This window comes from Lutzomyia longipalpis, chromosome 3, assembly GCF_024334085.1.
Source record: "Lutzomyia longipalpis isolate SR_M1_2022 chromosome 3, ASM2433408v1".
Classification (NCBI taxonomy): Eukaryota; Metazoa; Arthropoda; class Insecta; order Diptera; family Psychodidae; genus Lutzomyia; species Lutzomyia longipalpis.
The window spans coordinates 14,916,411-14,944,367 of NC_074709.1; the positions used below are offsets into that span (position 1 = coordinate 14,916,411).

Genomic DNA, 27,957 nt, shown 5'->3' on the forward strand with positions numbered 1-27,957 from the left:
ACGTGTGGGGATGGTGCTTCGCAGCAGATTTAATTTTATTTACGAAATCAAATAAAGAGAAAAGAAAAAATCACGAGGAATATGTTGAGGAGAAAGCAATTGAAATTGTAATATATATTCTAGAAGATGAATTATATATGTATAAAAAAGCGTCTTGTCTTTACCCTTACCCCCCACTTATCTCGTACTGACTACTGCTTCCTTCCGGGCGGCATCCTGTAGCAGCTGCGTGTCAACCTCGTCGCTGGGTAGCTGAACGTACCGGACGACGGATCCGCGAATGAAGCAATTCTTCACGGATAACATATGGGGGTACTTGTCGGGATCTGTGACACTGATATCTGTTAATTTTATATTTAAATACTGATCCACAGAATGCAGAGTACCGCAGATGCTGGAAAAGAAGCCACAAAAGCACTACATGAAATCTCTTTCCGGGATAAAAGATTGAGGTTAACTCACCACAAATCGTTTTTCAGCTCCACAACAACGTCCTTTCCGACGAGTGATTTGAAAAAGGAGTAGAACAGCTGTAAAAGAACAATTTGTTAATTTCTCTAAAGTTAGAATGCTCTATTTAGTGATTTATTACCATTTTTGCTTGGATTCCAAAAAGTTTGTTTACAAACGATTGGTAAGTTCGGTTAGGTTTGTAGTAGGTTTTAAAATTTCATGAAACTTTCAATGGATTTGAAATATTTGTGTAGTTTTTAATACATTTTTTTAAGTACTCTAAAACTCATTTTTGGGGCGCCAAAAGTTGGCGGGTGGCTCAGGGGGGCCCAAAGTACGTTCAGTAAAAATTTGGGGGCGCAACTCCACGGATTTTTTGCGGAATTTGCACAACTTTTTTTGGCGCGGAATTTGAGAGTTTTGAACTGGAGACGCCAATCGACGCGGCGTCGCTTCCTGGTCACAAAAATCCTAATTTCTCTGGGAAATTTGGCGGAAAACGCGAGAGAATTGCGAAAAACTGAATGTGTGAGGGAGACGGATAGCGGTCAAATGCATCCATTTCATTTTCTCTTCAACAAAATGTATCAAAAAGGGCGCCAAATTCAAAAAGTAGTGAAAAAAAGCATGAAAATTATATGGGGGCGCTACGAAGGGGGGCTCTGGGGGGAAATTGCATATCGTTGGTAAAAACCGCCTGGAATGAGTAGTCTCTGTACCAAATTTCACCGCGATCGGACAAACGGGATATAACAGCTATAACAGGAAGGTAATCCTTTCTTTATTATATAGATATTTTACTTCATTATTTAATTTAAAGCAAAAATTAAATTTAGGGTTGAAGCAAAACGACTATATCCTTAAACTGAGCCACAACGACAAAATAAGTGACTATAAATGATAACACCTGAAAGACAAAAAGAGGCATATTAAAGATCCTTAAATAGACATTAGTAAATAATTTTAACCTTGTAATATACTTTGTAGTTAATTACCACGGAAGAACCTGCAAGGAGTCTAGTTTCAATGTGAAATCTCCAAAGTTGAAATTGCTCTTTATTGAATTTGAAACTTTTTGGTTGATTTGCATCTCCAAATGAACACAAAATGTACCTGTGACCATCTAAGAGTTGCTGAATTTACGAAAAAAATCAACTTATTAGAAATATTTTAAATTAAAAAAACTCCAAAAAAATACTTTTCTCTCCAGTTTATTTCCTCCTCTGTATAAATAAAGAATATTGTTACGGCGATGCCGAACCATGCTCTCAAAAACCCCCAAAAATAATTATTTTTACCTCCCAATTATTTTTGAATACCCCCTAACACGTCATAAATAAATTCCCCCCCCCCCTCTTGCGGAGAATTTTTCTAATAATTTTCCATAAAGGAATCAAGAATCTGATCCACAAAAAATGACATGCCCCTTGGCCACATTCCTCTAAATGACGCACCCCTAGCGTCAAAAAGGATGATGCAATAGCCCTGAGGGCCCTATATAAGCAGTGTGCACGCTCAGTCGGCACGCATTCAGCGGTGCGCCGCTAAAGAGGAAGGACCTCCAAAAGGACATCCCACCTCAGAGCTCTGAGCACTAAAAAGCCTCATTAAAAGAGCCATCTTTAAAGTATCGCCACAGAGCGACCATCTTTAACAGCCGCCAAAAAGCGAGCCATCTCCCTATAAGCCTCTCATAGAGGAAGCTCCCAATCTAGTAGTGGTTGAGGTGACATCTCGCATAGAGACGCTCACAAAAGATTTGGGACTTTCTTCAAAAAGTTCCAGAACTAGCTCCATCTGAGTGCCACAAGCCTATTACAAAGTCAATACAGTTTATTAAATAAGTTACAGTAAAAAAATTACAAAGAATAATGTTAAAGGCATCCAATGTAAATTTTTTAAAAGAACATTAGAAATTTTTGATTTAGAGTTAGAGCCAATAGAGGCGTTATAAGTTAACAACAAATGCTTTTGGAAACTGAATAGTAGTCCAAGAGCGTCAGTGAAAGACATCTTCATGGATAGTTTATGAATTGATCAAGTGAAAAAGACAGAAAGACATAAAAGGATTATTTTAATTTTAGATATTATTTTCATTATGAAATATGAAGAAAGCCTGAAAGCTTAAGAAATTCATTAATAATATTAAACAGAAAATTACTTTGTTGAAACAGTAATAATAATAACTTCGGAAAGTAAGGCAGACACGTTTTTGTACTACTTTCACTCATTCCATTTGAAATTACAATTTTCTCGAGGATTACAAATGCTTTTGAGATAATGAAATTCATCATCTGAAATTAGGGTAAAGACCCTTTTATTTTATACTCTAATTTTTTTCTTTGGTCAGTAGATTCTCAATCTCTCTCTGAAAATGTCCTTTACGGACGCACTTGGACTATTATTCAGTTTACAAAAGCCTTTGTTGTTACCTTATAATGCCACTATTGGCACAAAAAATCCTTCAAAATCAAAAATTGTAAATGTTCTTTTAAAAATTTTATATTGGATTCCTTTAACATTGTTTTTAAGTATTTTTGTAACTGAAATTTCTTTAACGAATTTCTATTTTGATTTTACAATACCGCTATTTAGGGGAGATGAAAGTTATATTATTAATATAGTTTTGTTTATTGGAGCACTGAGTCCTAGAATTGCAGTTATTTTGATGATGTGCACCAACTTAAAGAATAGACAAACATTTTTGCAGCTTTTAAAAGAAATTGAAATGTTGGAAAATCGATTAAAACGTTTTTCATTTAAAAGAAAAATCAATTTCTTTAGTAAATCCAACATTCATGCTTTGCTTATTATCATTATTATCTGTATATTGTATTTTCCAACACTAATTAATAGGATGGGTAATAACTATAATGCAAAAGCATTATTCTTTGAAATTAATGTAATGAACGTTACTATTGCTACATATCTTATGGTTTTTTACTATATAAATTTTTTCAGTGAAATTACAAAAATTATCTCATTCATTATTCTATTAACTAAAACAGATAGAACATTTCAAGAACTTGAAAGTATATTAATCGCAAAATATTTCCTCAGAATCATTCCACTTATGAATTGTGTTCTTGGACAATCTATACTTTTACACATAATTCAATATATTTTCTTTTGTGCTATGATTTTATACTACTACTGTTGGTTACTAGTTGATAATGATCTTAGGGAACATATATCAGTTGCCCTTACATGGGCAGCTTTCTCCGCTTCGGTTTTTCTTATGATCTTCTTTATATACAGAGGAGGAAATAAACTGGAGAGAAAAGTATTTTTGGAATTTTTTTAAGTTAAAATATTTCTAATAAATTAATTTTTTCCGTAGATTCAGCAACTCTTAGACGGTCACAGGTACATTTTGTGTTCATTTGAAGATGCAAATCAACCAAAAAGCCTCAAATTCAATAAAGAACAATTTCAACTTTGGAGATTTCACATTGAAACTAGACTCCTTGCAGGTTCTTCCGTGGCAATTAACTACAAAGGATATTACAAGGTTAAAATTATTTACTAATGTCTATTTAAGGATCTTTAATATGTATGCCTTCTTTTTGTCTTTCAGGTATTATCATTTATAGTGACTTATTTTGTTATTGTGGTACAGTTTAAACAAATGACCATTAATTAGATATAATTATAAATTTTAAATAGAAATATATTAATCAATTCCTTCCAAAAAGTCACATTTTCCCACTTTTCTCAGCCCCAGAATGGAAATTCCAAATTCTGGTACATCAAAATCTGCATTGGTATTTTCTCTTTCATTTGCTTCTTACCCCATCAAAATCCATCCAGTAGATTCTGAGAAAAACCTACCTTTGTGTTTTAGGGCAGTTCTGTGGAAAAGTCGGAAAATCACAAGATGGCGAGAACCTAAGATAGAGAAAATGTTATTTTCTTACATTTCAATAATTAGGCTACAAATGTAACCAACATCGAAAACCAAGTTTAAGAAAAATCCCAAGAAAATTGAAAACTTTATAAATATATGTCAATTCCAACAATTTGCCCAAGAAACCCCCCTTAACAGTTGGAGGACCCAACATTTGGCACAACGTTGAGGATCAAATTGGTAATAACTACCAGCTTATAAAATATGCTCAATAATTAATTATTAATCAGTTTATTGAACAAGGATCGAAAGTTTCACTAATTCTCAATCTTCTTCAAGCATTCCTACACCGAATTACTAAATATTTTATTTAGAAAATCGTTACTGAAAAAAATACTTGGTGTTGGCCACGAAGTGGAACACCAACTAATTGCGTAGAATCGATGCAAAATTGCCAATTCAAACGACTTTTTTAGCTACAATTTTACATCATTTATTATAGCGCCTAAATCATCATAAACTTTGATTCTTAAAGTAACTTTTTAGTCACTTCCGGCAATAAAATTAGTCCGCATTAATGATTTTCACCGAGGAAAAGCAAACAAGAATACATAACCTCAAAACAACGGCTAAAATGTATGGGATTTTGACTGGTAATGATTACCAATTTGATCCTCCACATTGGATTCTGACATTGACCTCAATTATCTTCCAAAGAAAAGACTTTTCTCGAGATTTTCTTTCTGCTATCTGAAAGTATTTAAAATTCCCTACACATAGATGCTAAATTCATCGAGATAAGTCCAATAGATTTTATTCTGTGACGATTTTAAGGTTCCAATTGGTAGCAATTACCAGTAAAGTCCTCCGAGTGTTCAGTACTACTAAAACTCTTTTTTGGGGCGCCAAAAGTTGGCGGGTAGCTCAGTGGGATCCAAAGTAAGTTCAGTGAGGGGGCGCAACTCCTCGGATTTTTTGTGGAATTTGCACGATATTTTCTGGCGCGGATTTTGAGAATTTTGAACTGGAGACGCCAATCTCGCTGCGAAATTCGGCGGAAAACGCGAGAAAACTGCGAAAAACTATTTGTGGGAGGGAGACGGATAGATCTCATTTTCTCTTCAACATAATGTACTAAAAAGGGCGCCAAATTCAAAGATTCACGAAAAATGCATGAAAATTATATGGGGGCGCTACGAAGGGGGGCTCTGGGTGGAAATTGCATATCGTTGGTAAAAACCACCTGGAATGAGTAGTCTCTGTACCAAATTTCATCGCGATCAGACAAACGGTGTAGAAATGCATAGCTATACAGGAAGGATTACTTATATAAATTTTTTACTTTTTTATTTAATGTAAAGCAAAAATTAAATTTAAGGTTGAAGCAAAACGGCTATATCCTTAAACTGTGCCACAACAATAAAATAAGTGACTATAAATGATAACACCTGAAAGACAAAAAGGAGGCATACATATTAAAGATCCTTAAAGACATTAGTAAATAATTTTAACCTTGTAATATCCTTTGTAGTTAATTGCCACGGATGAACCTGCAAGGAGTCTAGTTTCAATGTGAAATCTCCAAAGTTGAAATTGCTCTTTATTGAATTTGAAACTTTTTGGTTGATTTGCATCTCCAAATGAACACAAAATGTACCTGTGACCATCTAAGAGTTGCTGAATTTACGAAAAAAATCAACTTATTAGAAATATTTTAACTTAAAAAAACTCCAAAAAATACTTTTCTCTCCAGTTTATTTCCTCCTCTGTATAAATAAAGAATATTGTTACGGCGATGCCGAACAATGCTCTCAAAAACCCCCAAAAATAATTATTTTTACCTCCCAATTATTTTTGAATACCCCCTAACACGTCATAAATAAATTCCCCCCCCCCTCTTGCGGAGAATTTTTCTAATAATTTTCCATAAAGGAATCAAGAATCTGATCCACAAAAAATGGCATGCCCCTTGGCCGCATTCCTCTAAATGATGCACCCCTAGCGTCAAAAAGGATGATGCAATAGCCCTGAGGGCCCTATATAAGCAGTGTGCACGCTCAATCGGCACGCATTCAGCGGTGCGCCGCTAAAGAGGAAGGACCTCCAAAAGGACGTCCCACCTCAGAGCTCTGGGCAGTAAAAAGCCTGCTGAGCCATGCTATGAGAGTTGCCACAGAGCGAGCCATGCTAAAACTATCGCCACAAGAGCGACCATCTTTAACAGCCGCCAAGAGCGAGCCATCTTTAAACTATCGCCACAGAGCGACCATCTTTAAAGCTTAACCATACTTCAGCGTCAAAAGACGCTGTTCGTTGTTTTTTCTCACTTGCTCCTTGTCAAATTGTATCGCGCTGTCACTGTCAAACAAGAAAGGCGGTTATAAAACATAGAAACCGCGTTTCTTGTTTGACAGTGACAGCGCAATACAATTTGACAAGGAGCAAGTGAGAAAAAACAACGAACAGCGTCTTTTGACGCTGTTGCTTGGTTAGGCCTTTAACAGCCGCCAAAAAGCGAGCCATCTCCCTATAAGCCTCTCATAGAGGAAGCTCCCACTCCAGTAATGGTTGAGGTGACATCTCGCAAAGAGACGCTCACAAAAGATTTGGGACTTTCTTCAAAAAGTTCCAGAACTAGCTCCATCTGAGTGCCACAAGCCTATTACAAAGTCAATACAGTTTATTAAATAAGTTACAGTAAAAAAATTACAAAGAATAGGGTTAAAGGCATCCAATGTAAATTTTTTAAAAGAACATTAGAAATTTTTGATTTAGAGTTAGAGCCAATAGAGGCGTTATAAGTTAACAACAAATGCTTTTGGAAACTGAATAGTAGTCCAAGAGCGTCAGTGAAAGACATCTTCATGGATAGTTTATGAATTGATCAAGTGAAAAAGACAGAAAGACATAAAAGGATTATTTTAATTTTAGATATTATTTTCATTATGAAATATGAAGAAAGCCTGAAAGCTTAAGAAATTCATTAATAATATTAAACAGAAAATTACTTTGTTGAAACAGTAATAATAATAACTTCGGAAAGTAAGGCAGACACGTTTTTGTACTACTTTCACTCATTCCATTTGAAATTACAATTTTCTCGAGGATTACAAATGCTTTTGTGATAATGAAATTCATCATCTGAAATTAGGGTAAAGACCCTTTTATTTTATACTCTAATTTTTTTCTTTGGTCAGTAGATTCTCAATCTCTCTCTGAAAATGTCCTTTACGGACGCACTTGGACTATTATTCAGTTTACAAAAGCCTTTGTTGTTACCTTATAATGCCACTATTGGCACAAAAAATCCTTCAAAATCAAAAATTGTAAATGTTCTTTTAAAAATTTTATATTGGATTCCTTTAACACTGTTTTTAAGTATTTTTGTAACTGAAATTTCTTTAACGAATTTCTATTTTGATTTTACAATACCGCTATTTAGGGGAGATGAAAGTTATATTATTAATATAGTTTTGTTTATTGGAGCACTAAGTCCTAGAATTGCAGTTATTTTGATGATGTGCACCAACTTAAAGAATAGACAAACATTTTTGCAGCTTTTAAAAGAAATTGAAATGTTGGAAAATCGATTAAAACCTTTTTCATTTAAAAGAAAAATAAAGTTCTTTAGTAAATCCAACATTCAGGCTTTGCTTATTATCATTCTTATCTGTGTACTGTGTTTTCCATCACTAATTAATTGGATGGGTAATAACTATAACACAAAAGTATTAATCTTTGAAATTAATGGAATAAACGTTGCTTTTGCTACATATCTTATGGTTTTTTACTATATAAATTTTTTCAGTGAAATTACAAAAATTATCTCATTTATTATTCTATTAAATAAAACAGATAGAACATTTCAAGTTCTTAAAAGGATATCAATCGCAAAAGACTTCATCAGAATCATTCCACTTATGAATTGTGTTCTTGGACAATCTATACTTTTACACATAATTCAATACATTTTCTTTTGTGCTATGATTTTATACTACTACTGTTGGTTGCTAGTTGATAATGATCTTAGGGAACATATATCAGTTGCCCTTACATGGGCAGCTTTCTCCGTTTCGATTTTTCTTATGATCTTCCTTATATACAGAGGAGGAAATAAACTGGAGAGAAAAGTATTTTTGGATTTTTTTTTAATTTAAAATATTTCTAATAAGTTGATTTTTTTCGTAGATTCAGCAACTCTTAGATGGTCACAGATATATTTTGTGTTCATTTGAAGATGCAAATCAACCAAAAAGTTTCAAATTCAATAAAGAACAATTTCAACTTTGGAGATTTCACATTGAAACTAGACTCCTTGCAGGTACTTCCGTGGCAATTAACTACAAAGGATATTACAAGGTTAAAATGATTTACTAATATTTATTCAAAGATCTTTAATATGCCTCTTTTTGTCTTTCAGGTGTTATCATTTATAGTCATTTATTTTGTCGTTGTGGTACAATTTAAACAAATGACCATTAATTAGATATAATTATAAATTTTAAATGGAAATATATTAATCATTTCCATTCTGGGGCTGAGAAAAAAGTGGAGAAACGTCAAAAATATGTAAACAAAAGTCACATTTTTCCACTTTTCTCAGCCCCAGAATGGAAATTCAAAATTCTGGTACATCAAAATCTGCATTGGTATTTTCTCTTTCATTTGCTTTTTACCCCATCAAAATCCATCCAGTAGATCCTGCGAAAAACCTACCTTTGTGTTTTAGGGCAGTTCTGTGGAAAAGTCGGAAAAAGTGATTTTCTTATACTTCATTAATTAGGCTAAAAATGTAATCAACATCGGAAAACCAATTTTAAGAAAAACCCCAAGAAAATTGAAAACTTTAAAATATGTTAATTCCAACAATTTGCCTAAGAGACGGAACGTTGCGCTATAATCCTAGCTGCAATCCTAGCCCCAATCTATTAAACTTTTTCAATATTTATAGTATTACGAGGTAAATTGTCGCTTCGCTCCAATTTACCTCGCCCCGCTTCGCGGGGATTTGTTGCGCTTCGCGCAAATTTTAGAGGAAAAAAATTGTGATGGTTTGATTGAGGCCACTTATAAATCCCGAAAAAAAATTTGCAATGAGGAGAAATCATTTTCATACAAAATTTCAGGCGCCAAATTCAAAAATTTGCAAAAACTGCATGAAATCTCTATGGGGGCTACCTGAAGGGGGGCTTTGGGGGGAAAATGGATACGGCCATCTGAAACCGCCTGTTATAAGGGGCCTCTGTACCAAATTTTATCGCGATCGGACAAACGGTGTGGATTTGTATAGAAAAGTCGGAACGACGATTACCAACAAACAGACCTTTCTTTATTATATAGATATACATAGGTATTCATTACGTTTTATGCTGCAGCTGGAATAAAAGTAAAAATTATGAAATTCAGAAAAAAGATTAAATTTTTTTCCAAAATATTTTATTTTATTTTGGACATTATTTTATTTTCCAATTAAACTGCAATTGGATGAACTTTTTCCACAGCAATCTTCCAATGTTTTTTTTTACCATAAACATTAATTACATTAAAAGTAATAAATAATTATGCTCATCAGGTTTTCTCCAACGTTTCCTTTCTTCCTCTACTCACACAGTTCTTGACAATATATTTCGTATCTTAAATAATTTTTATTTCACTTTTTTGTTCTATAAAAATAAATCACAGACGCGGAACTACCTTTCCTTATTTTTTTTCTTCTTTTTCTTAAATAAATCTTTTGTCACAAAAAAAGACGAACGTGTTTATCGAAAGAATTCCAACAATGCGAATTTATCATCAAAAATCATGGTAAGTGAACTTTTTCTTGTTGTTGCAGAAATGGAACGTGAATATCATAACTTACTCAATAATATAATAATAAAAATATATTATATAGCGAAAAAAAAAGAACTCCAAAAAAATATTATCTTCTACTTCTTGCTGAATTTTCTTCTGCAAAAATTATATGACTAGTTTTAAACTTTTTTTTTAAATTTTTATCTCTATTTATGGATATATCATGAAATATAGGATCTATTGCCACTGTCTTGGATTTGTTTTTTTTTTTTTCAAACTTTCTTTAAGCATTTTCTCATTCATTAACAAAGCTTAACTTCTTTAACAAAAAAAAAACTCTTAAACTCTGCACTTCTTCACTGTGATTTTTTTTTCACAAGGATGGGATTGTTATTTCGACGGAGGATTCGAATTTCTCTCAGGAACATTATCATCTATTTAATAAGAGAATAGTGTAAATTGCAAAGAGAGTGAAAGTTGGAATTTTTATAATAGCGCAAGACTTGAAGAATTTAAAATGAAAATCGACTTCCTTCTTGGGGTCGTTCAACGACCCCACCTTGGCGCTCTAAGGAAGCTCCAATGTCTTGGCGGCCTGCAGGTTAACTTTAATTCAGTTGGTTGACGATTTTTCCGAAAAATTGAATTATTATTTTCAAATAATTTGAATAAATTGTTTAAATTATTTAAATATTTTCAAATGTCTCATCAGTCCTGAAGGATAAATTTTTTTTGAATTATCTGAAATATTTAAAAAAAAAAAACTTAGCCCTCTTAAAAAATCACCACAAAACCTCCCTTTACCAATTAGGTCTCAAGAGCCTTTAACTCATTTGTGAGAAATTCATTTATAATTCTTCGCAGGAAGATGAATCCATTTGTCTTTTTTGATGGTAAAAAAAAAATTCCAACTTTTCAACAGAGAACAATAGAGAGAGAGATACTTACAAGTTTATTTCTTTTAACCATCAGTTCTTGGGCATTAAGCCAACATAAGGCTCAAATACCTCTTGAATTAAGGAGAGCTTTTTTTACAGGGACAAAAGTTTCCTGAGAGTTTTCCTCCGTCCATTTTGTCATAACTACTCAAAAAGGATGGATTTTTATCGCATTCAAAAACTTCTCTTTAACACCGAAAAAACTCCTAAAGCGCCTATAAATTGGAGAAGTCATGTTGAAAGGGTTTTTTCTTTTCTCTTAATTTCTTTGTGGCCAAATCTCACTGTTTTTGCAATAAATTCTCACTGCTCCCACTCAAATTTGGAAGAGATTTAAAGAGTGGACGACTCTTGGGTGGTACCTCACTTGTCAGCAAATTCACCTTGGCCGACGTTGCATTGAGAGACAATTGTGATTTCTTCTGTTGCTGAATATCCAGCTCAAGCATCTCCTGAATATTCAGCTCCAGTGGATCGAAACTACTGCCCGCTTCGAAGATTATGTCCGTTATTTGGGGCGTTGCATCGCATTTGGCCGGAATTGAGGGCCCCAGGAGATTTGTTACATTGAAAATGGCATCATTTGCTGCAGGATCCGCTGATTGTTGCAGGAGTTTTGTATCGGAAAAACGTCTTGTGTCTTTCGGTGGGACCCCATCGGTACCACCTCCATCTGTGGGATTTATCCCAACACTCGAATGCCGACACGTTACCTTTGGGTATGCGCCATCACTGAGAATATCACGATTCTCAAGGAAAACGGCCGATGATGTATTGCCCAATTTGAAGAGACTCAAATCCCCCGTACGACTGGGTCCTGGTGCAGAAATTATGTGCTCCTGACTTGAACGTCCACTCCCGGAGGCATTACCCGACGACGAGGATGCCCTCATGGGTGGTTGTTGCTCATAAATATTGTGCACAGAGTCATGGAAGGCGAGCGGAGTCATACTTCCGGACCCCTGAGGGCATGGCTTGAACGACATTTGACTCACATCATCAAGGGTCCAGTCTCTGTCATAGTTGAGATGATTATTCTCAATATTTGCCACAATCTCCCCATGGCTGGGTGGCCGGGCGTACAGTTGGCCAAGATTCGCCGCACCAGCTGCAGCTGGATAATTCCCAGTCGTCGAGGAACTTCCATTTCGTGGAAAAGGACGCTGGGACATCATTGGGGATGCCGAATGGATTTGATGAATTTTTTCCGGTGCATTCTGGATGAGGAGAATCCTGAAAAAAAATGAGAATAAAACTATAAATGGACTAACACACATACATGTGAATTATGTAAATAAAAATCTATCCTCCACAGCCTCTGAGGATGACACGCAGAGTGTCGAAAGCTCTGGCAATTCGAATGTTTTAATTGCTGATTCACAAATCGACGCTCACCGGAAAGAGAATTTCAAAAATTCCCAGTTTTTCAATCTACATATGTACATAGAATTACTTTTAGGCAGAATAAAAATCGCCAACGATCATTGTTCTTTTAATTATCTAAGGAATATTTGTGCCAATTTTTTTAATCTTATATCAATTTCTGTAAAATCGTTTATAAATCGACGTTCGATAAAATAATATAATTCCTATTAAATTTTTTTTTTTTAAAAATGAGCGAGTTTTTAGTTTTTTTCTTTTTTTGAATGCATATAAGAAATATTTAATGCTGCAAAATCCCTTTTTCATGGCCGCTTTTTCAATTGAATTTTCTGCAAAATCGCAAAATGATTAAATCGTAGGATTAAACGGCAATAAATTCAAATATGGGCGTTTTAATCAGCCAAATGGAAATTCACATTGAAAATTAATATTTTGCTCACATTTGCAAATATATTTGTGTGAATGTGGCGCATAAAATATAATAATAATCATACACCAAATGTAAATCCCCGCTTTATCTTCTTTATTCTCATTTCCTCGCCGATAACTCACCGATTTCTCGCTCTCCAGCGATTGCAGAGGTGCAGATACTGCCGACATTGGATGTACATGAAGACAACCCCACCCGTGAGGCCAACCGTGACAACGACCAATTTTGTCCAGAAGGGCCATCCGATGAGACCCCTCTTGACCTCTTCGGCAGCACGTTCAATGAGGACGCATAGCGACCAAATAACACAGAGCGCCGCGGCGCAGTGGAAGAGCACGGCACAGAAGAGACGACGCCTCTCGACACCCGACATATCCAGGCTGCGCCACTGCAACAACAAAGACTAATATAATGATGCATTTTATGACCCACACTGTGTCCTCCTCCGCAGCAAATCTTGCGCAATACCAAAGACAAGATTTGAATTCCATCGTGTCAGGGTAAGGTAAACCCCCATGGGGTAAAACTGGATTACTTTCGGTGCAAAGAAAGTTTGTGAAATAATTTGTTTCTGCTAATTTGTGAAATTCTCTTAAATTAAGAGTTTAATCTCTTATTCATGTAAGTTAGCATTTACGTAATCTTTCAAAGTTTTCTTTCTTTATTTTTCTTAAATTGAAGTAAAAATACGATTTGTGGTGGAAATGGCGTAGATAGATGACAGAAGGGAATCCGGTGAGCGCCAAGTTTTTCTCCCATGGGAAAGAAAAGAAGATGTTCTTGCCCAACATTAGCCCCCTGAAGAAGCCTCGCTGTGAGGCGAAACGTTGGGCAAGAAAATCTTCTTTTCTTTCCCATGGGAGAAATACTTGGCGCTCACCGGAATCCCTGCTGTTAAAAATACGATTCTTAAATTAAGAAATATAAATAAATCTCTTATTATTTTCTGTTATTCAGAGATAAAATATATTTTGAAAAACTTTTGTTCGTATAAAAATAAAATAAATAAGTATAATAATTCAATTCCATTTACGCACCATTTACTAAATAAATTGAAGTTGATCTAGGATATTTTAAAAGAAAAATATTAAGAGGCTCTCTTAAAATAAAATATTCATTAAAACTTTTCTCACAAATTATTACTTTGTTGCAATATCCATTTAATTTCCTCTAAAATTCACAACACGAAATCTTAAAATTAAAATTCATTTTACACCTTATGGAGGCAAAAATCATAGAATCATAACGAATAGCATAAACTTGATCTCATTTAAACAACGACGACGAGATAAAAAAAAATCGTGTCTAGTTTCAACTGCATGGTGGAGTCTGTATGTTGTGTGGAATTTGCATTTGAGGTGAATGGAATTGCTTCTTTCTCCTCCTAAATAAACCTCACCCGCCACCTTTTCCTTGTGAATTACCCAAGAGATTGAACTATAAACTAAATATGTTTATATACATATGTAAATACATATATATTTTTAGTCTTTCTTGCACGTATATATTGAAGCTTTTGGCGCGCAACTTTGTTTCCTCTTTTCCCTCGATACAATGAATATTCATTGCGTGGAGTTTGGAGATCTTGTGAGCTCCATCTCGGCTGGTTTTGCGATAAAATTCGCGAGTGAATAAATTAAATCAATAAATGAGAGAGGAGTATGTAATAACGGAGAGGCGAGAGGGGTATATCTACAACACCTCGTGATGCTATTGATATATAAATTTATGTTATAACTTGCATATGAAAAGGTGCTTGAAAAATTCTCTCGAGTCTCGACACGTGAGTTACTTTGCATAACACGAGGTTTCCCTGTATATGGGGATATTGTAGGGATATACCTAATGTTAGACAAGAGGGCGAGAGGGTTGGTATTTGCATTCACCTACAAAACTTACCTCATTGAATGGCTTTATTTTGGTGTGCATTATGAATGGAAATTTGCATAGTTCGCAGGCATTCGTCTCCGAGGCAGTGAGCCATTGCTGCAGACACGCCTGGTGGACGTACTTGAGGCTCCCTGAGCAATAGCAGGGCGTGAGCAGGGGGTTCAGTGGGTCACTCTCGCAGTGGCAAATCCGACAGATATCCCCACTGCTCTGCGATGCTTGACTGCTTGATGAGCCAAATCTGCAGGCAAAAAAACACACAAAGGGTCGTCACTTCACAGCATAACGCCTCAAACTCCCACCCCTCCCCCCATTTTTCATCCGTCGCGACGGTCAGGGCCGAACCCTTGGAGAGTCCATTCTTGCTTTTTTATCATTTATTCTCTTTTTCTCCTCACTCCTCCCCCCAAAAGGAAAAGCTCTTGCCGTCAGCAGTTTGTATGTGACGAACATCGCGGAGAGATTGTGTCGCGTCTTGGCCATGTACAGGACAAAAATAGAAATAATCATGGCATTTCTGTGTGAAGTAAATCGGAGAATGACTCTTTGAGTGGGACTTAATCACCCAAAGTCACACTGAAGGACTCCTGCCCCATTGATTTCTCTCCTTTTGCAATTTTTTTGTCAACATTCACAGCTCTTATTTTCTTCTTCTTTCATTGAAGATTTTCAATTTTATATGCATATCAAGAAAGAAATTGTGAAAGTGACAATTTCACTTCTTTCTAACCCGCGTGAAAAGTGTTTTAATATAATGAAATCTATTTTTGTACTCAATGATGATAAAATTACTTTCCCATTACAACGGCCAACATCGATCGATTTATTGACGCTTTGTGAATATAAAATGGGGGATTAATTTTAACATCGAGTGAAGAAAAAAAATTAAACAAATAATTTTAGAGAAATACATAATTAATTAAACTCTCGTGTGAAAGGATGTTTGTTTATGCTTGATATATTAATAAAATCTACTAACAGTAAAAAATAGTTAAATTAATAAGTTTAATTTTAGTAAAATAAAATCTTTTCATTTGAAAAGAAGTTTACAGTGCAAGTCCGCATTTGAGAATACCCACATTTAAGAATATTCGTTGATGGATACGCAAAAAGGCGACCCATGAACGAATTTCTGACCAAAAATCCATCTAAGAACAAAATACCGAGATGCCCGATTGCTCGGTTCGGGCCAAGTCGTTTTGTTTCTTTAATGTATTTTTGTTATGAAACATGTTTCATTTTGAGTGAAAAATTTTCTTCACAAACAACAATGTGTCAAACGTTCTCGCATAAATTTATAAATCTTCATCGAATTCAGTGTTTATTGTGATCCTTCATTTGCCTCAAGTGATTTTCCAACTTAGTCTTCAATCCCGGAATCTCTTTAGCATCATATTGGCATCATATGGCTCTATTGGTGCTTGACAACGCCCCTAAGCATCCTCCGGATCTGCAAGAATGTTTGGACGAGGATTGTAGCTTCATAAAGATTGTGTACTTGCCCCCAAATTTGTTATTGCGAATTTTAAATCCCTGTACCTCAAAGGACTACTGACAGAGCTCTTTAATGAAACCGAAATTTCCGGGAAGACGTCCCTTCATGAGTTTTGGAGAGAAAAATTTGATATTGTGGTAGCGATTGAAGTTATCAAAAACGCTTGGGAAGGTGTTTCAGAGCAAACTCTTCGATCTTCATGGAAGAAATTGCTACAAAAAGAAACAAACGAATGTGAGTTCATAAATTTTCTTACCCTAAATAATTTTTTTATTACTATTTTCTCATATAATCATAGCAAACCATCCAGTCGGACAGCATCTCAATTCAGAAACGACAAGAGAGATACTGGCACTCGGCGAATATTTCAACCTTGAAATGGATGAAGATGATATAAATGAGATGCAACTTGATTCACGTGACATTGAGAACTTGGGATTTAAAGATCTTCAGGATCTAATTAACCTCGAACAAGAAGAAGATGGTCCATCAAGTGATGACGCAAGAAGTGTGCTGCTGGAAACATACGCTGCTCTTAAGAACAAAGTCAACTTGTGGCTTCCGAATGATAACGATTTTGCTACCATTACAAAAGAGATGGAACAAAAAGTGCTTCCTTATTTCCAAAAGGGGGCGAAAGTACCCCTAAGGCAGACAAATTTGAGGGAATTTTCCTAGTCTTATTAAAAATACGTAAAGAAAAGTTTGAAAAACAAAGCAAAGGATATTCTTATTATTTAAACTAAACACAATCAATTTGTTTTTATGTGATTTTTCTCCAATTCTTATAAAATGTTCTTTTTAAGGGGGGTCTCTTGTGAGAGCTGGTGAAATTAAATATTTTTATTTTTCTTGGGGTTTTTCTTAAACTTGGTTTTCCAATATTGGTTACATTTGTAGCCTAATTATTGAAGAGTAAGAAAATCACTTTCCGCCATCTTAGGTGCGACGCCATCTTGAGATATTCCTCAAAACATAAAGGTAGGTTTTCCTCAGGATCTACTAAATGGATTTTAATGGGGTAAAAAGCAAATGAAAGAGGAAATACCCGTGCAGATTTTGATGTAGCGGAATTTTGAATTTCCATCGTGGGGCTGAGAAAAGTGGAAAAATGTGACTTTTTTCAGATATTTTTTACGTTTTTTCACTTTTCTCAGCCCCAGAACGGAAATTCAAAATTCCGCTACATCAAAATCTGCATTGGTATTTCCTCTTTCATTTGCTTTTTACCCCATCAAAATCCATCCAGTAGATCCTGAGAAAAACCTACCTTTGTGTTTTAGGCCAGTTCTGTGGAAAAGTCGGAAAATTACAAGATGGCGTCGCACCTAAGATGGCGAAAAGTGATTTTCTTACACTTCAATAATTAGGCTACAAATGTAACCAACATCGGAAAACCAAGTTTAAGAGAAACCCCAAAAATTATAACATTAAAAATGTGTAAATTTTAACATTTTTCACAAGAGACCCCCCTTAAGTATGTAACATTAATTTAAAAAAAAAAATAAAACAGGAATAAAAAAGATTTTTCGTAAAAATTCAGTTTTTGCGTTTCATTGAAACTTTTTTGATTTGTGAAACATGTTTCATCCCCTTTTGGCGCGTCTTTCTGGTTGACATTTCTTATTGAAAACAAATTTTTCCAATGACCAAAAATCATTAATAAATAATTCTAGATAGAATGTACTGCCTGAAAAATGTGCTAGTTCAAAGAAGAAAGAGTCACGTAAGTCCAAAAATCGCCAGGAGGCATAATTCTCCTATTTTATCAGTAATTACAGTGTTGAGAAAAAAAAATGTTCTTACATGGGGTCCATGGGGATGAAAACCCAATTTGAGAATATTTTTTGGTACCTATTATATTCTCAAATGCGGACTTGCACTGTATTCGATTCTATATTGGAGAATCCCTCGTACGAGAAAACAATCGGATACATGTTAATTTCTAAAACAAATTAAAAAGAAACTGGGATCAGCTGAGAAAATTCGGCAAAGATTTGCTCCAAATTATAAACAATGACGTCACTATAGCATTTTTGTTTCTTATAATGAATAAAGCAAGTTGTTCATTCATAGCCTTTAATCCTTTTTGTTTCACTGAAAATGACTGTGGAAAAATAACGAAATAACAAATTATTCAAATATAATGTTGAATTAACATTTAATTGACTCATTTATCATTTTCTCATACATACTTAACTATCTCAACTATTATTATAAAAAAGGTTTGAATTTTTTTATGAGAGATTCACGATGTTTATGTAATATTCTATAAAATATTTTTTTGAAACCGATAAAAAGTAAAGTTGAATGAATTTAGGAATACTTTTTTTTTCACGGTATTAAATACAACAAAATTATTGAATAGAAGACCAAAAGAAAAATTAATTTTAATGTGAAACAACCATATCTCCGGTTCTACTCAACATATTTAATAAATTTATGATTAATGTAAATATTTCTACAGAGTGAAGTCTTCCAGGCACCAAGGTGCTTCAATAATTTTAGGATTGTATTGTAAAATATAGCGTTGATAAATGAAAAGGGGATAAATAAGCTTCTTATCCAAGTTTTAGAAAGCTTTTAGATTGTATCAAGGACATTCTTGATTTTGTGCGTTTATACTGCGAAATCTTACTGTATTGAAATAAGCAAGAATTTAATTATTAATCATGAGCATAGGCAATTTTTTACCAACGAGTTAGCAAACTGATTTTTCTGATCAAATTATTTGTAAGAATAAATAATTTTTCCACACCCACAGTATGGCAAACTTTCCATTTGTCCTCAAAAGATATTTCCCAACACAAAGGAGATTCATTTTTTTTAATCTATGAATTATGTGATATTTTATTGAAGATTAAGTTGTGAATTGTGTGAAAAAAACGTGATAAAATTTACATGTTTCCACATTAAAAGTTCAGTGTTATTTTAAGCTCAATGCAATATTTTGCATATTTTTACGATTCACCTCCCAAATGGAATAAAATATAAATTTTCATATCAGTTCTTCTCTTGAAAATTCACGTAAAAAGATAGCAAATGTACTTCCTGCACCATTACACTCCCCATTGGGGGTTACATAGTTGAGCATTTTTTTATTCTTTCTTTTTTTCTGTGTTCGTCCAAATGGATTGGCTTTATTGGTGATACAATGTATAGATAGATAGGTAGATGTTGTATTAATATCGATTCAACCACCCAGGACAGGACACCATTTTTCAATGTCCTGATGGTCAATTATTATTAGTAGTATAATTATTGCAAGTGAGACTGTCCAATAATTTGTATGTTCCGCCAGTGAAGAAAATTGTTGTTTTTTCTACGTATCCACCGTGACCCTATTGATTGGTGACCTCGACATTTTTATTCCCTCCAAATGGTCTCTTTTAGGGATCCTTGATTCGAATAGCGACGTCGTTCTTTTTTTTCTGGTGGGACCTTTTGTGCAGCGACGACAGCAGAAAAATGGGCTTCACAGCTTTTTCACACAACAAGACGCCTCCGTATGTACTACCTACTCCCCCGTATCATTGTCCTGCCGGCAGGAGCACAATACAAAATATCTCTCGGCACACAATTTCTCCATCAACGCGGAGAATGGTGGGCATATACTATTTGTATTGACGCATGAATAAATAATGGAAAATAGCTCGATGCTTGGTCATTTCCACTGCAGAGTCTATTGAAAATGGAACATGACAGTACACATTCCTTCGAAATATTTAATTATTTATTATACACACCACTATCGGAGGAATAATTGAGAATGTCGAACAACTCGTGATAAGATAATTACGAGTGGGCAAGAAACTCCACTAAAAATATATAGAAAATCCATCACTTTCACCATTTTCCCATTTTGCCCGCTAGGAAAAAAAAATGAACAAATCAATTTGATCAGAGAGGTCAAAAGATTCGCTTCACATTCTTACTTTTTCTTTCGACCCTCAGATTTCACTTCAACATTGCAAATTTTAATTTCCTATTTTTGCAACAATTTATAAACTTAGAATGGAACAAAAATATTTTCAATACAATCAACCCCTTTATTTAATCTATATATATATGAGAAAGTCTGTCAACTTGTTTGTAGAAAGAGAACTACTACAAAACGGCTAGGTCGATCGAAAAAAATCCGGTATAGAGATAGAAGAGCTCATAACATTTGCTTACACGTAATTGGGAGATTTAAAGAAATCTACAAATAAATATAACAAATATACATATTTCAGTTAAAATTATAAAATAGTTAAAAGCTTTTCAGGAAGATGTTTGCATATTAAAAAAAACTCATGAATAAATTCTAATAAGATATCTTTTGCAAATGAATCTAAACTCGATTGTAGGAGTGTTATTGCGCTATAATTGAATAATTGATTTAGCAGAAATCAAGTCTGCAAAGAATATCTTCTCATTCTTAACTCTTGTATATCGTTTCTTTTCAATATTACTCCCAACTCTCACTCTCTGGGCAAGTTGAAGACACGGAGAAGTGTTTACATTTCATTCTGCTCATTTATGGATACTTTATGGTGTTGTATACCCCTCTCTTGTTCCTCCTCCTCCCTTGGTGTCCCATCCATCGAGCTCATGGCCAGAAACATGATAATTTTCCACGCCCAGAAGCCCCACAGAGGGATTTTTCTTCATGTTCAATTTTCAAAGGAAAGATTGCGCTTGGAAAATTCTCACAAAAAGTCTCAAATTAAGGGGAAGAAAGGGAATAGAAAATAATGAAATTGTACACATAGTTAGATTCAATCTGATTGATTTGATGGAAATAAAAAAAAGAAGAGATATAATGTGAGAAAATTGAAGGTTGTCGCATTTTCTAGCGAATGTGAGAGAGTGAGATTACACGGCAATTACACAACAACATTTCTCATGATATTCACAAACATCATCGCGCCAATCTGCATACATATGTTGTTTTTTTTTTTCACAATAAAAAAGGGGCTGAGGTGGCAAAAAAAGAGGCAAAACAAATTAATTTGTTGAGCTTTTTTATGCTATCTCCAATACTATATAACGCTGAAATTAATACCTCTCACGCAGTGATCCGTCTCATTAAATCCACAACACCTCTGCACATCAATTACTCCAACTTTATTCCTTTTTATTACTCCCACAAATTACCCCCTCATAATCTTTTATCACATTTTCACGGGGGTGGAAAGGAGGCGCTAAAAAATGTCACTAAAAGAATCTTTTTTTCTCGTAGTCCCATTTAGCGAGATGGTTGGTTCTGCCAATTAGTTGACGAACAACACAACACACATCTCGATGACTGTCTCCGTAGTTATTTTGTTTTTGTGCACGTCGTCGTCAATGGAGCTGATTGAAGAAATCGTCTCAAATCAACCGCAAAATTCCATTACATAATTTTCATATTTTTTTACATCGCAGAGAAGCGCCCAAGAAAAAGAACGCGATTGACGTGTGAAAATCACTTCCTCAAAACAATATTCCCACAAAATATCAACATTGTGCGAATTATTGCAGAAATTGCCTAAAAATTTATGTCTATATAAAAATAAATTCCACTTGTCATGAATTTACAAATTCAAGCGGATTTTTTTCATGGGCAAAACTCGTTGTTTATTTTTCTTGCTTCATTTTCCATTAACATCTGATGGCACACACGGTACCATGACAAAAATTGTGATACCATCCAAAATTCAATATCACCTTCTTTTCTCCCAAAAAACACTTCCTAGTTGATCATGATTGTTTTTCATCTTATAACTGCTTTGTTAAGCTCATTTGCATTTTCACTAAAAGTTATTGAACTTGCAGCTTCTTCTTCCTTCATTGATTATTTTAAAAACTCAAAATACTTTCGAGGCTTTCATTTTTTTTACTGGATTTTCTTGAAACGCATTTTGGATGATAACTCTGAATTTTTTATTCTCCATAATTTACTACAATTGTCATTTATTTATTTAAAACAAATTTTAGTATTTATGTCTATTTAGTACATGCTTTTTTTATTTTTAAATTATAGGCCTAAAGTACTAATTTAACAATTACTATAAATATTTCATGCCATATACTGAGTAATTTCCCAAACTCAAGCAAAATATGGCAATGGTTGTAAAAAAAAACTAAGCAAAAAAATTATTTCATAGATATGACATTTTAACACTGTTTGATCAATGAATAAATTGTAATTTTTACTATAATTTGATCTTTTTTGCAAAGAAATAAATTAACTTTTTGTCGTGCGTTGGTAACACTTAAATTTTCTTCTCAGCTAGGAAGTTTTGCGTGTATAAATTTTTATTATCCGGAAAGCTCGTTAAAATAAAGATGAGAAAATTCTTTTTATTATTGTTTCTCAGTTTAATATTTCTTAAGATATTTCAAATTACAATTAGTTGGTGCAGTAAATTAAGTTTCTGTACTGTGGTAAATTATTTCAATAATACTCTGAATGTTATTCTGATGTTCAAAACAAACTAAATTTGTTAAAAAAGTGAGGGAGGGACTGCTTGTCTCTGTAATCTTCTTGGACAACAACTCATAATTCCTTTTTATCGATTGTACTAAAAAAAAAAAACAATTATCTGCAAAATCGAGGGCCGTGTCTTTATTTTTATACCCTCAACTGTATATAAATGAACACTATCAAATTCAATTGATTTACACAGCGACAAACTTTAATCACTGATAACGCTTGATTTTTGTTCTACTTTAAATGCTACCTCTCTATAAGATTAGAAAATCACTGTGCTTATCATTTAGACCCTTGCTACAGCAATTGTCGTATCTGATTGAGAAAGTCTTATTTTATGGTTATTTATTAAAGTAAACCTTTCTTATAAATCGTGAGATACGTTTTTTTATAGTAGACTGTAGACAAAAGTTGTCATACCAATATTGACAAGCTGAAAAAATTAGTATAGGTATACTTTTTATTTATTAGTCAACACATTTCTTTCAGCTAAAGAACAGTTTTGGTATTCTGACTTATGTATTCTGGTTCTTATAATTCACATGACGAACAAAACCCACATGAGGTAGGTACTATGCATAAGTCGTATGATCCAAGACACATTTCGCTCTACTGTAGAAGTCTAATTTTATTGTTTGTATACTTTAAAGTTAAATTAATGTTAAAACGATTTATTTACATTTATGTAAGAATGTATTAAAATACAAAGTAATTCGATTTATTTCTAAAAATTAGTTTACACGGCTGATAGCTCTTGTTGCCACCCTCTCTCTGTATTTTTTCCTCTCCCGCGCCCTCTATCGAGGACCGGAAATTTACCATTCCCACATTTATATTTTACAAGAACAAGAATAAGTCAATCATAACGCGTCCAGTTATAAGAGTTGGTGTTCCACAACGTGTAGAAGTTTGTTTATGCGTTGTAGTGCGATTTGTGAGCAGAATTAGTAGGCAAAGTTGATTTTTTTTTGTGAAATTCAGCAATTTGATGCATAAAAATGGTCATATCTCTGGTTCTATAAGACCTACAGAAATTTATTGACCAGTTTTGGAAAGGTATTAAAACAGATTATAAATTGACATAAATTTCAATAATTTTCAAGGTCACCTCCAGAACACAAAATGGCGGTTTTTTGTTCTACCAAAAAAGTTTTTTGCACTTTTCGTCTTAAAGGAATGGTTCTAGAGGTTTCTGATGTTCTAGAAAGTTGTAGAGAATTGCAAAACCTTTAATTTGATACCAAATTGAGCAAAATCGGACAGACCGTTCAAGAGATATGACTCTTAGAACTTTTCAAATTCAAGAATTTTTCAAATGGCCATATCTTCTAAACGGCGACATAGATTTTCTTCATTTTCGGACTGGTGAAAGATATTGAGTCAGGCTACAACATATCAAAATTTAAAAGATTTGCCTAATAAGGATTCGGAGATATTGCCCCTTAAATTTAGGCAATTTTTGTTTTTGATTTTAGCGCCTCTTGCGGATGTTGTTGGAACTTGGAATGTTCTAGACAGTTGTAGGGCTTCCTGAAACCTTTCATTTGATACCAAGATGGTCCAAATCGGTCAAGGCGTTCTCGAGTTATATCGAAAAAACACTTTTTGACTTAGGCGGCCATATTTGCTAACCGACTTGACCGATTTTCAAGTATGATTTGTTGATGAAAACGTCTCACTAAGCTCTACAACATACTAAAATTTCAGACTTCTAGCTGTAAGGGAAGTGGTTGACGGTATTTCAAAATGGCGAACGGCGGCCATCTTGGATTTTGAAAATGCGAAAAAATGAAATTTTACACCCACATTTCTATAGAAAACTTCAAACCGGAAGTCTCTATCTCTTGCCGTTCGAAAGTTATAAGGCAAAGTTTAGGCGACCGGCCGGCAGGCCGGCCGGATCAAAAATTTTCCACCACCATTTTCGTAATGTGGGATGTCTAATGGTGCTATGCAGGAAAAGAATGTCAAGAGAAAATGATCATGACATTTTTTCCTGACATTTTTTTGTCATTCCCTCTCACTCCCACTAATGTATTTCTGTATCTTTCGTCTTTCTCTGACGCATGCTTCCGACATTTTCATCATTCTTTTTTGTGCACTCAACATGTTTTTCATTTCGTATTATTTTCTCAGTATTTGGGGATATTTTTCCATGAAAAAGTGAAAATGGGCTTTCCTGAAGTGTTCTCAGTGCCAGGAAAGCCGTGTAAAGTGGAAATTTATGGTCATTTAGCGGCCAAATATGTGCAAATGCGCGAAGTGAAAAATCAAAACATTCTTTCCCTGACCAATTTTTCTGTATTTTCACGACACAAATCACTTCCTGCAGGTTTTTTGGACTTTCCCACAGGTCATCTGCAACAAGGAAGGTCTGTGTGGGGGGGCAGGAAAATGCTTCCTGGGTAGTGGAATCCAACCTGAACACGGAAAAACTGGTCCGGGAGTGAATGTTTTGCTGTAGAAACTGCACAGTTTTCACTTATTTGGCCGATAAATACCCACGATTTTCCACTTTTCACATTTTCACAGGCACTTAGAACACTTCCACAAGCCGCTTTTCACTTTTCCCGAGCTAAAATATCACAATTTACAGAGAAAATTGCAGAAAACTTACAAATACGTTGACTTCACAAGAGCTGGAAAAAGAATGACAGAAAAAAACATGTTCCTGCGACATTCTTTTTCAAGCTCTTGCGTAGTCAACACGTTTCTTAGTTTTCGTGAATTTTCTCTGTAAATTAAGATATTTTAGCTCGGAAAAAGTGAAAAGCGGCTTGTGGAAGTGTTCTTAGTGCCTGTGAAAGTGTGAAAAGTGGAAAATCGTGGGTATTTATCGGCCAAATAAGTGAAAACAGTGAAGTTCGACAGCAAAACATTCACTCCCGGACCAGGTTTTCGCGTTAGGTGGGATTCCACCACCCAGAAAGCATTTCCCTGACCCCAAGCAGACCTTCCCTCTGCAGATGACCTGTAGGAAGGTACAAAAAGCCCGCAAGAACTGATTTGTGTGGTCAAAATCCAGAAAAGTATCCCGTAAAAATTGGTCAGGGAAAGAATGTTTTGATTTTTCACTTCGCGCATTTGCACATATTTGGCCGCTAAATGACCATAAATTTCCACTTTTCACGGCTTTCCTGGCACTGAGAACACTTCAGGAAAGCCCATTTTCACTTTTTCATGGAAAAATATCCCCAAATACTGAGAAAATAATACGAAATGAAAAACATGTTGAGTGCACAAAAAAGAATGATGAAAATGTCGGAAGCATGCGTCAGAGAAAGACAAAAGATAGGGAAATACATTAGTGGGAGTGAGAGGGAATGACAAAAAATGTCAGGAAAAAATGTCATGATCATTTTCTCTTGACATTCTTTTCCTGCATAGCACCATAAAACGTGCTCATACCAAGTTTGAGCCCGATCTGAGGTGGTCGGTTTTTCCGACGATTACAATACTTGGTGTTGGCCACGAAGTGGAACACCAACTAATTGGTGGACGAAAAAACTAATTTCAAAACAATCCTGCTCCATTATTTTTAACATGGAGTCCTTCTTCATATTTATTTTTTTCTCTATATTGATTTGCTGGAGAATTTTAAATCTACTTCGGCAAATGTCATCGTTTTATTGAAGAAATTTCTTTATGAAGTTATGGGGATTTTATTTATTTAAAGAAGGTGATAGCAGAGTATATTATCAGCAGTTGAGAAGGCGAAAGATAGGGCAAATCGTGAGGAAAGAAATTACGGCAATCTCAAGGAAATTCGTCCGGAAAGCGATAAAATTTCAATGATTTTCATGTTTTCAGCTTTTTGAGGGGCTTTTCCTCTGTATGTGTATCACTCGCCAAACTCTTTGCGGGGAAAGGGGAAATCCCAAAAAAAAAATCTCCGTAGGGCGACTATTTCTGGCGTCATTTTGGATACATATCCTCATTCCCTTTTAGCTATTTGGTCCTATTTTCAGGCAATTTAGTCGGGTGGTAGGTACTCGCTCGGTACGGGGGCTGTTTCAGGAGATTAGCCAGAGAGGCGCGTATGGGGTTTGTCTGTTGTCTGTGGGAGTCATTTCCCTGCCACTTTATTGCCATTTGATGGGGCTCATTAAAAATAAACACGAAGATGCCTTTGTTGTTTTTTTTAGTGCTCCTCCATGAACGTGACTTTCAGGCTATAGAGCTGTGTCTTCTCTATGTTGAAGTACATGCAGCTTAGCCCCGGAGACTGCGTGTTCCCCACTGTCTCGATTTTGTGAATTTCAGAGGAGTTATAAAAAAAATACAGATTATAATAAATTCTTTTTGCCATTGTTTGGCTGGCAAAACATCTCACAGCTGATTGTATGTTTTCATTGAGAAATTAAATCGATCACTTCTCGCGTTCGAAGGAAGTAATTTATCGATGAGAAGTGCACGAAATGCTTATTTTTAGTAAGAATCTCCCTGCTCAGACGGGAATTTACGGCGATTATTCGCAATTAAAAAGTAATTTCTTTGGAATTTTGTCATTTTCTTTCCAAAATTCTCAATTTTTCTCAACACTTTTAATTCATCAGCCTAAGCTCCCTCTCAGCTCAAATGAATGCTTTCCAGGTAATCTCTAGCCTTTCTAGGATTCCCAACAAAAATGACTCCCTTGAGTCTCTACTGGTCCTCAAACAAAGCAGGACAGTGACTTTTTGCACACAAAGACATCTCCCATCGTGAACTAAGAAAACTTTTCACGCACAGGAAGAATTTCTTCACTTTTTTTCAGCTTACCTCACAACATTTGGCAAGTGGCCAGCTGCTGTCCCAACACTCCATTCCACATTCTCAATGTCGGAGGAGGTCTTGTTGCTATCACCACTTCGCATCCTGGCCAGGAAATCTCAACAGCCCGGCGACCTAATTTGACCCAAACATTTGGGCAACCCCCTCACAGAATTCGATGTTTAGGGATTCTCCCTAAATTTCCTTTGAGAACCTTTGCACTACTTCTCCCCTTTGTCACACACAAGAAAAACCTTCACGAGAGAGCACACAAAACTTTTTTTCAACACACTACCGCCACGATTAAACGAGAGAGACTAAAATTTTCACAGCGTTTTCTTTTTTGCTGCAGAAAAAACGCAGAAAAAAGTTGTGTTTTCACCTCAACGAGAAACATGCACTCCATCAGTGTTTTTGCTCCATGTGTGGTGAAACTAACATGAAACACACCACTTTGATTGAAGAAACATTCCATCTATTTGTACACAAAATTGTTTTTGTGTGGGTGGAATGCATAAA

The 27,957-nt window shown here is 34.9% G+C and overlaps 2 protein-coding genes across 3 annotated transcripts; both read right to left on the minus strand.

The window, feature by feature from the left end:
* Positions 1 to 80: 80 nt before the first annotated feature.
* LOC129793301 (U6 snRNA-associated Sm-like protein LSm2) lies at positions 81 to 690 on the minus strand. The gene is made up of 3 exons (XM_055833148.1): positions 593 to 690; positions 463 to 530; positions 81 to 394 (listed from the first exon to the last, which is right to left on the minus strand). Exons 1-3 carry the CDS (start codon positions 593 to 595, stop codon positions 178 to 180), a joined length of 288 nt encoding a protein of 95 aa, XP_055689123.1. The 5' UTR covers positions 596 to 690; the 3' UTR covers positions 81 to 177.
* A 9,029-nt stretch (positions 691 to 9,719) lies between these two features.
* On the minus strand, positions 9,720 to 27,843 carry LOC129793293 (uncharacterized). Of its 2 annotated transcripts, XR_008750896.1 has the most exons (5): positions 27,448 to 27,843; positions 14,744 to 14,975; positions 12,967 to 13,232; positions 11,042 to 12,264; positions 9,720 to 10,527 (listed from the first exon to the last, which is right to left on the minus strand). XR_008750896.1 is itself a non-coding variant. In XM_055833135.1 (4 exons), exons 1-4 carry the CDS (start codon positions 27,540 to 27,542, stop codon positions 11,313 to 11,315), a joined length of 1,545 nt encoding a protein of 514 aa, XP_055689110.1. In that variant the 5' UTR covers positions 27,543 to 27,843; the 3' UTR covers positions 9,720 to 11,312. The 2 variants fall into 2 exon arrangements, 1 of the variants encoding a protein (XP_055689110.1); XM_055833135.1 differs by having other exon boundaries at positions 9,720 to 12,264.
* Positions 27,844 to 27,957: the final 114 nt, after the last annotated feature.

Coding starts and splice junctions, on each gene's coding strand:
- LOC129793301 (XM_055833148.1), bottom strand. Junction 395..462: donor GAGCTGAAAAACGATTTGTG/GTGAGTTAACCT, acceptor CTTCTTTTCCAG/CATCTGCGGTACTCTGCATT.
- LOC129793293 (XM_055833135.1), bottom strand. CDS start 27,542: ATGCGAAGTGGTGATAGCAACAAGACCTCCTCCGACATTGAGAATGTG. Junction 13,233..14,743: donor AAATAAAGCCATTCAATGAG/GTAAGTTTTGTA, acceptor TTGTTGTTGCAG/TGGCGCAGCCTGGATATGTC. Junction 12,265..12,966: donor CGCTGGAGAGCGAGAAATCG/GTGAGTTATCGG, acceptor ATTTTTTTTCAG/GATTCTCCTCATCCAGAATG.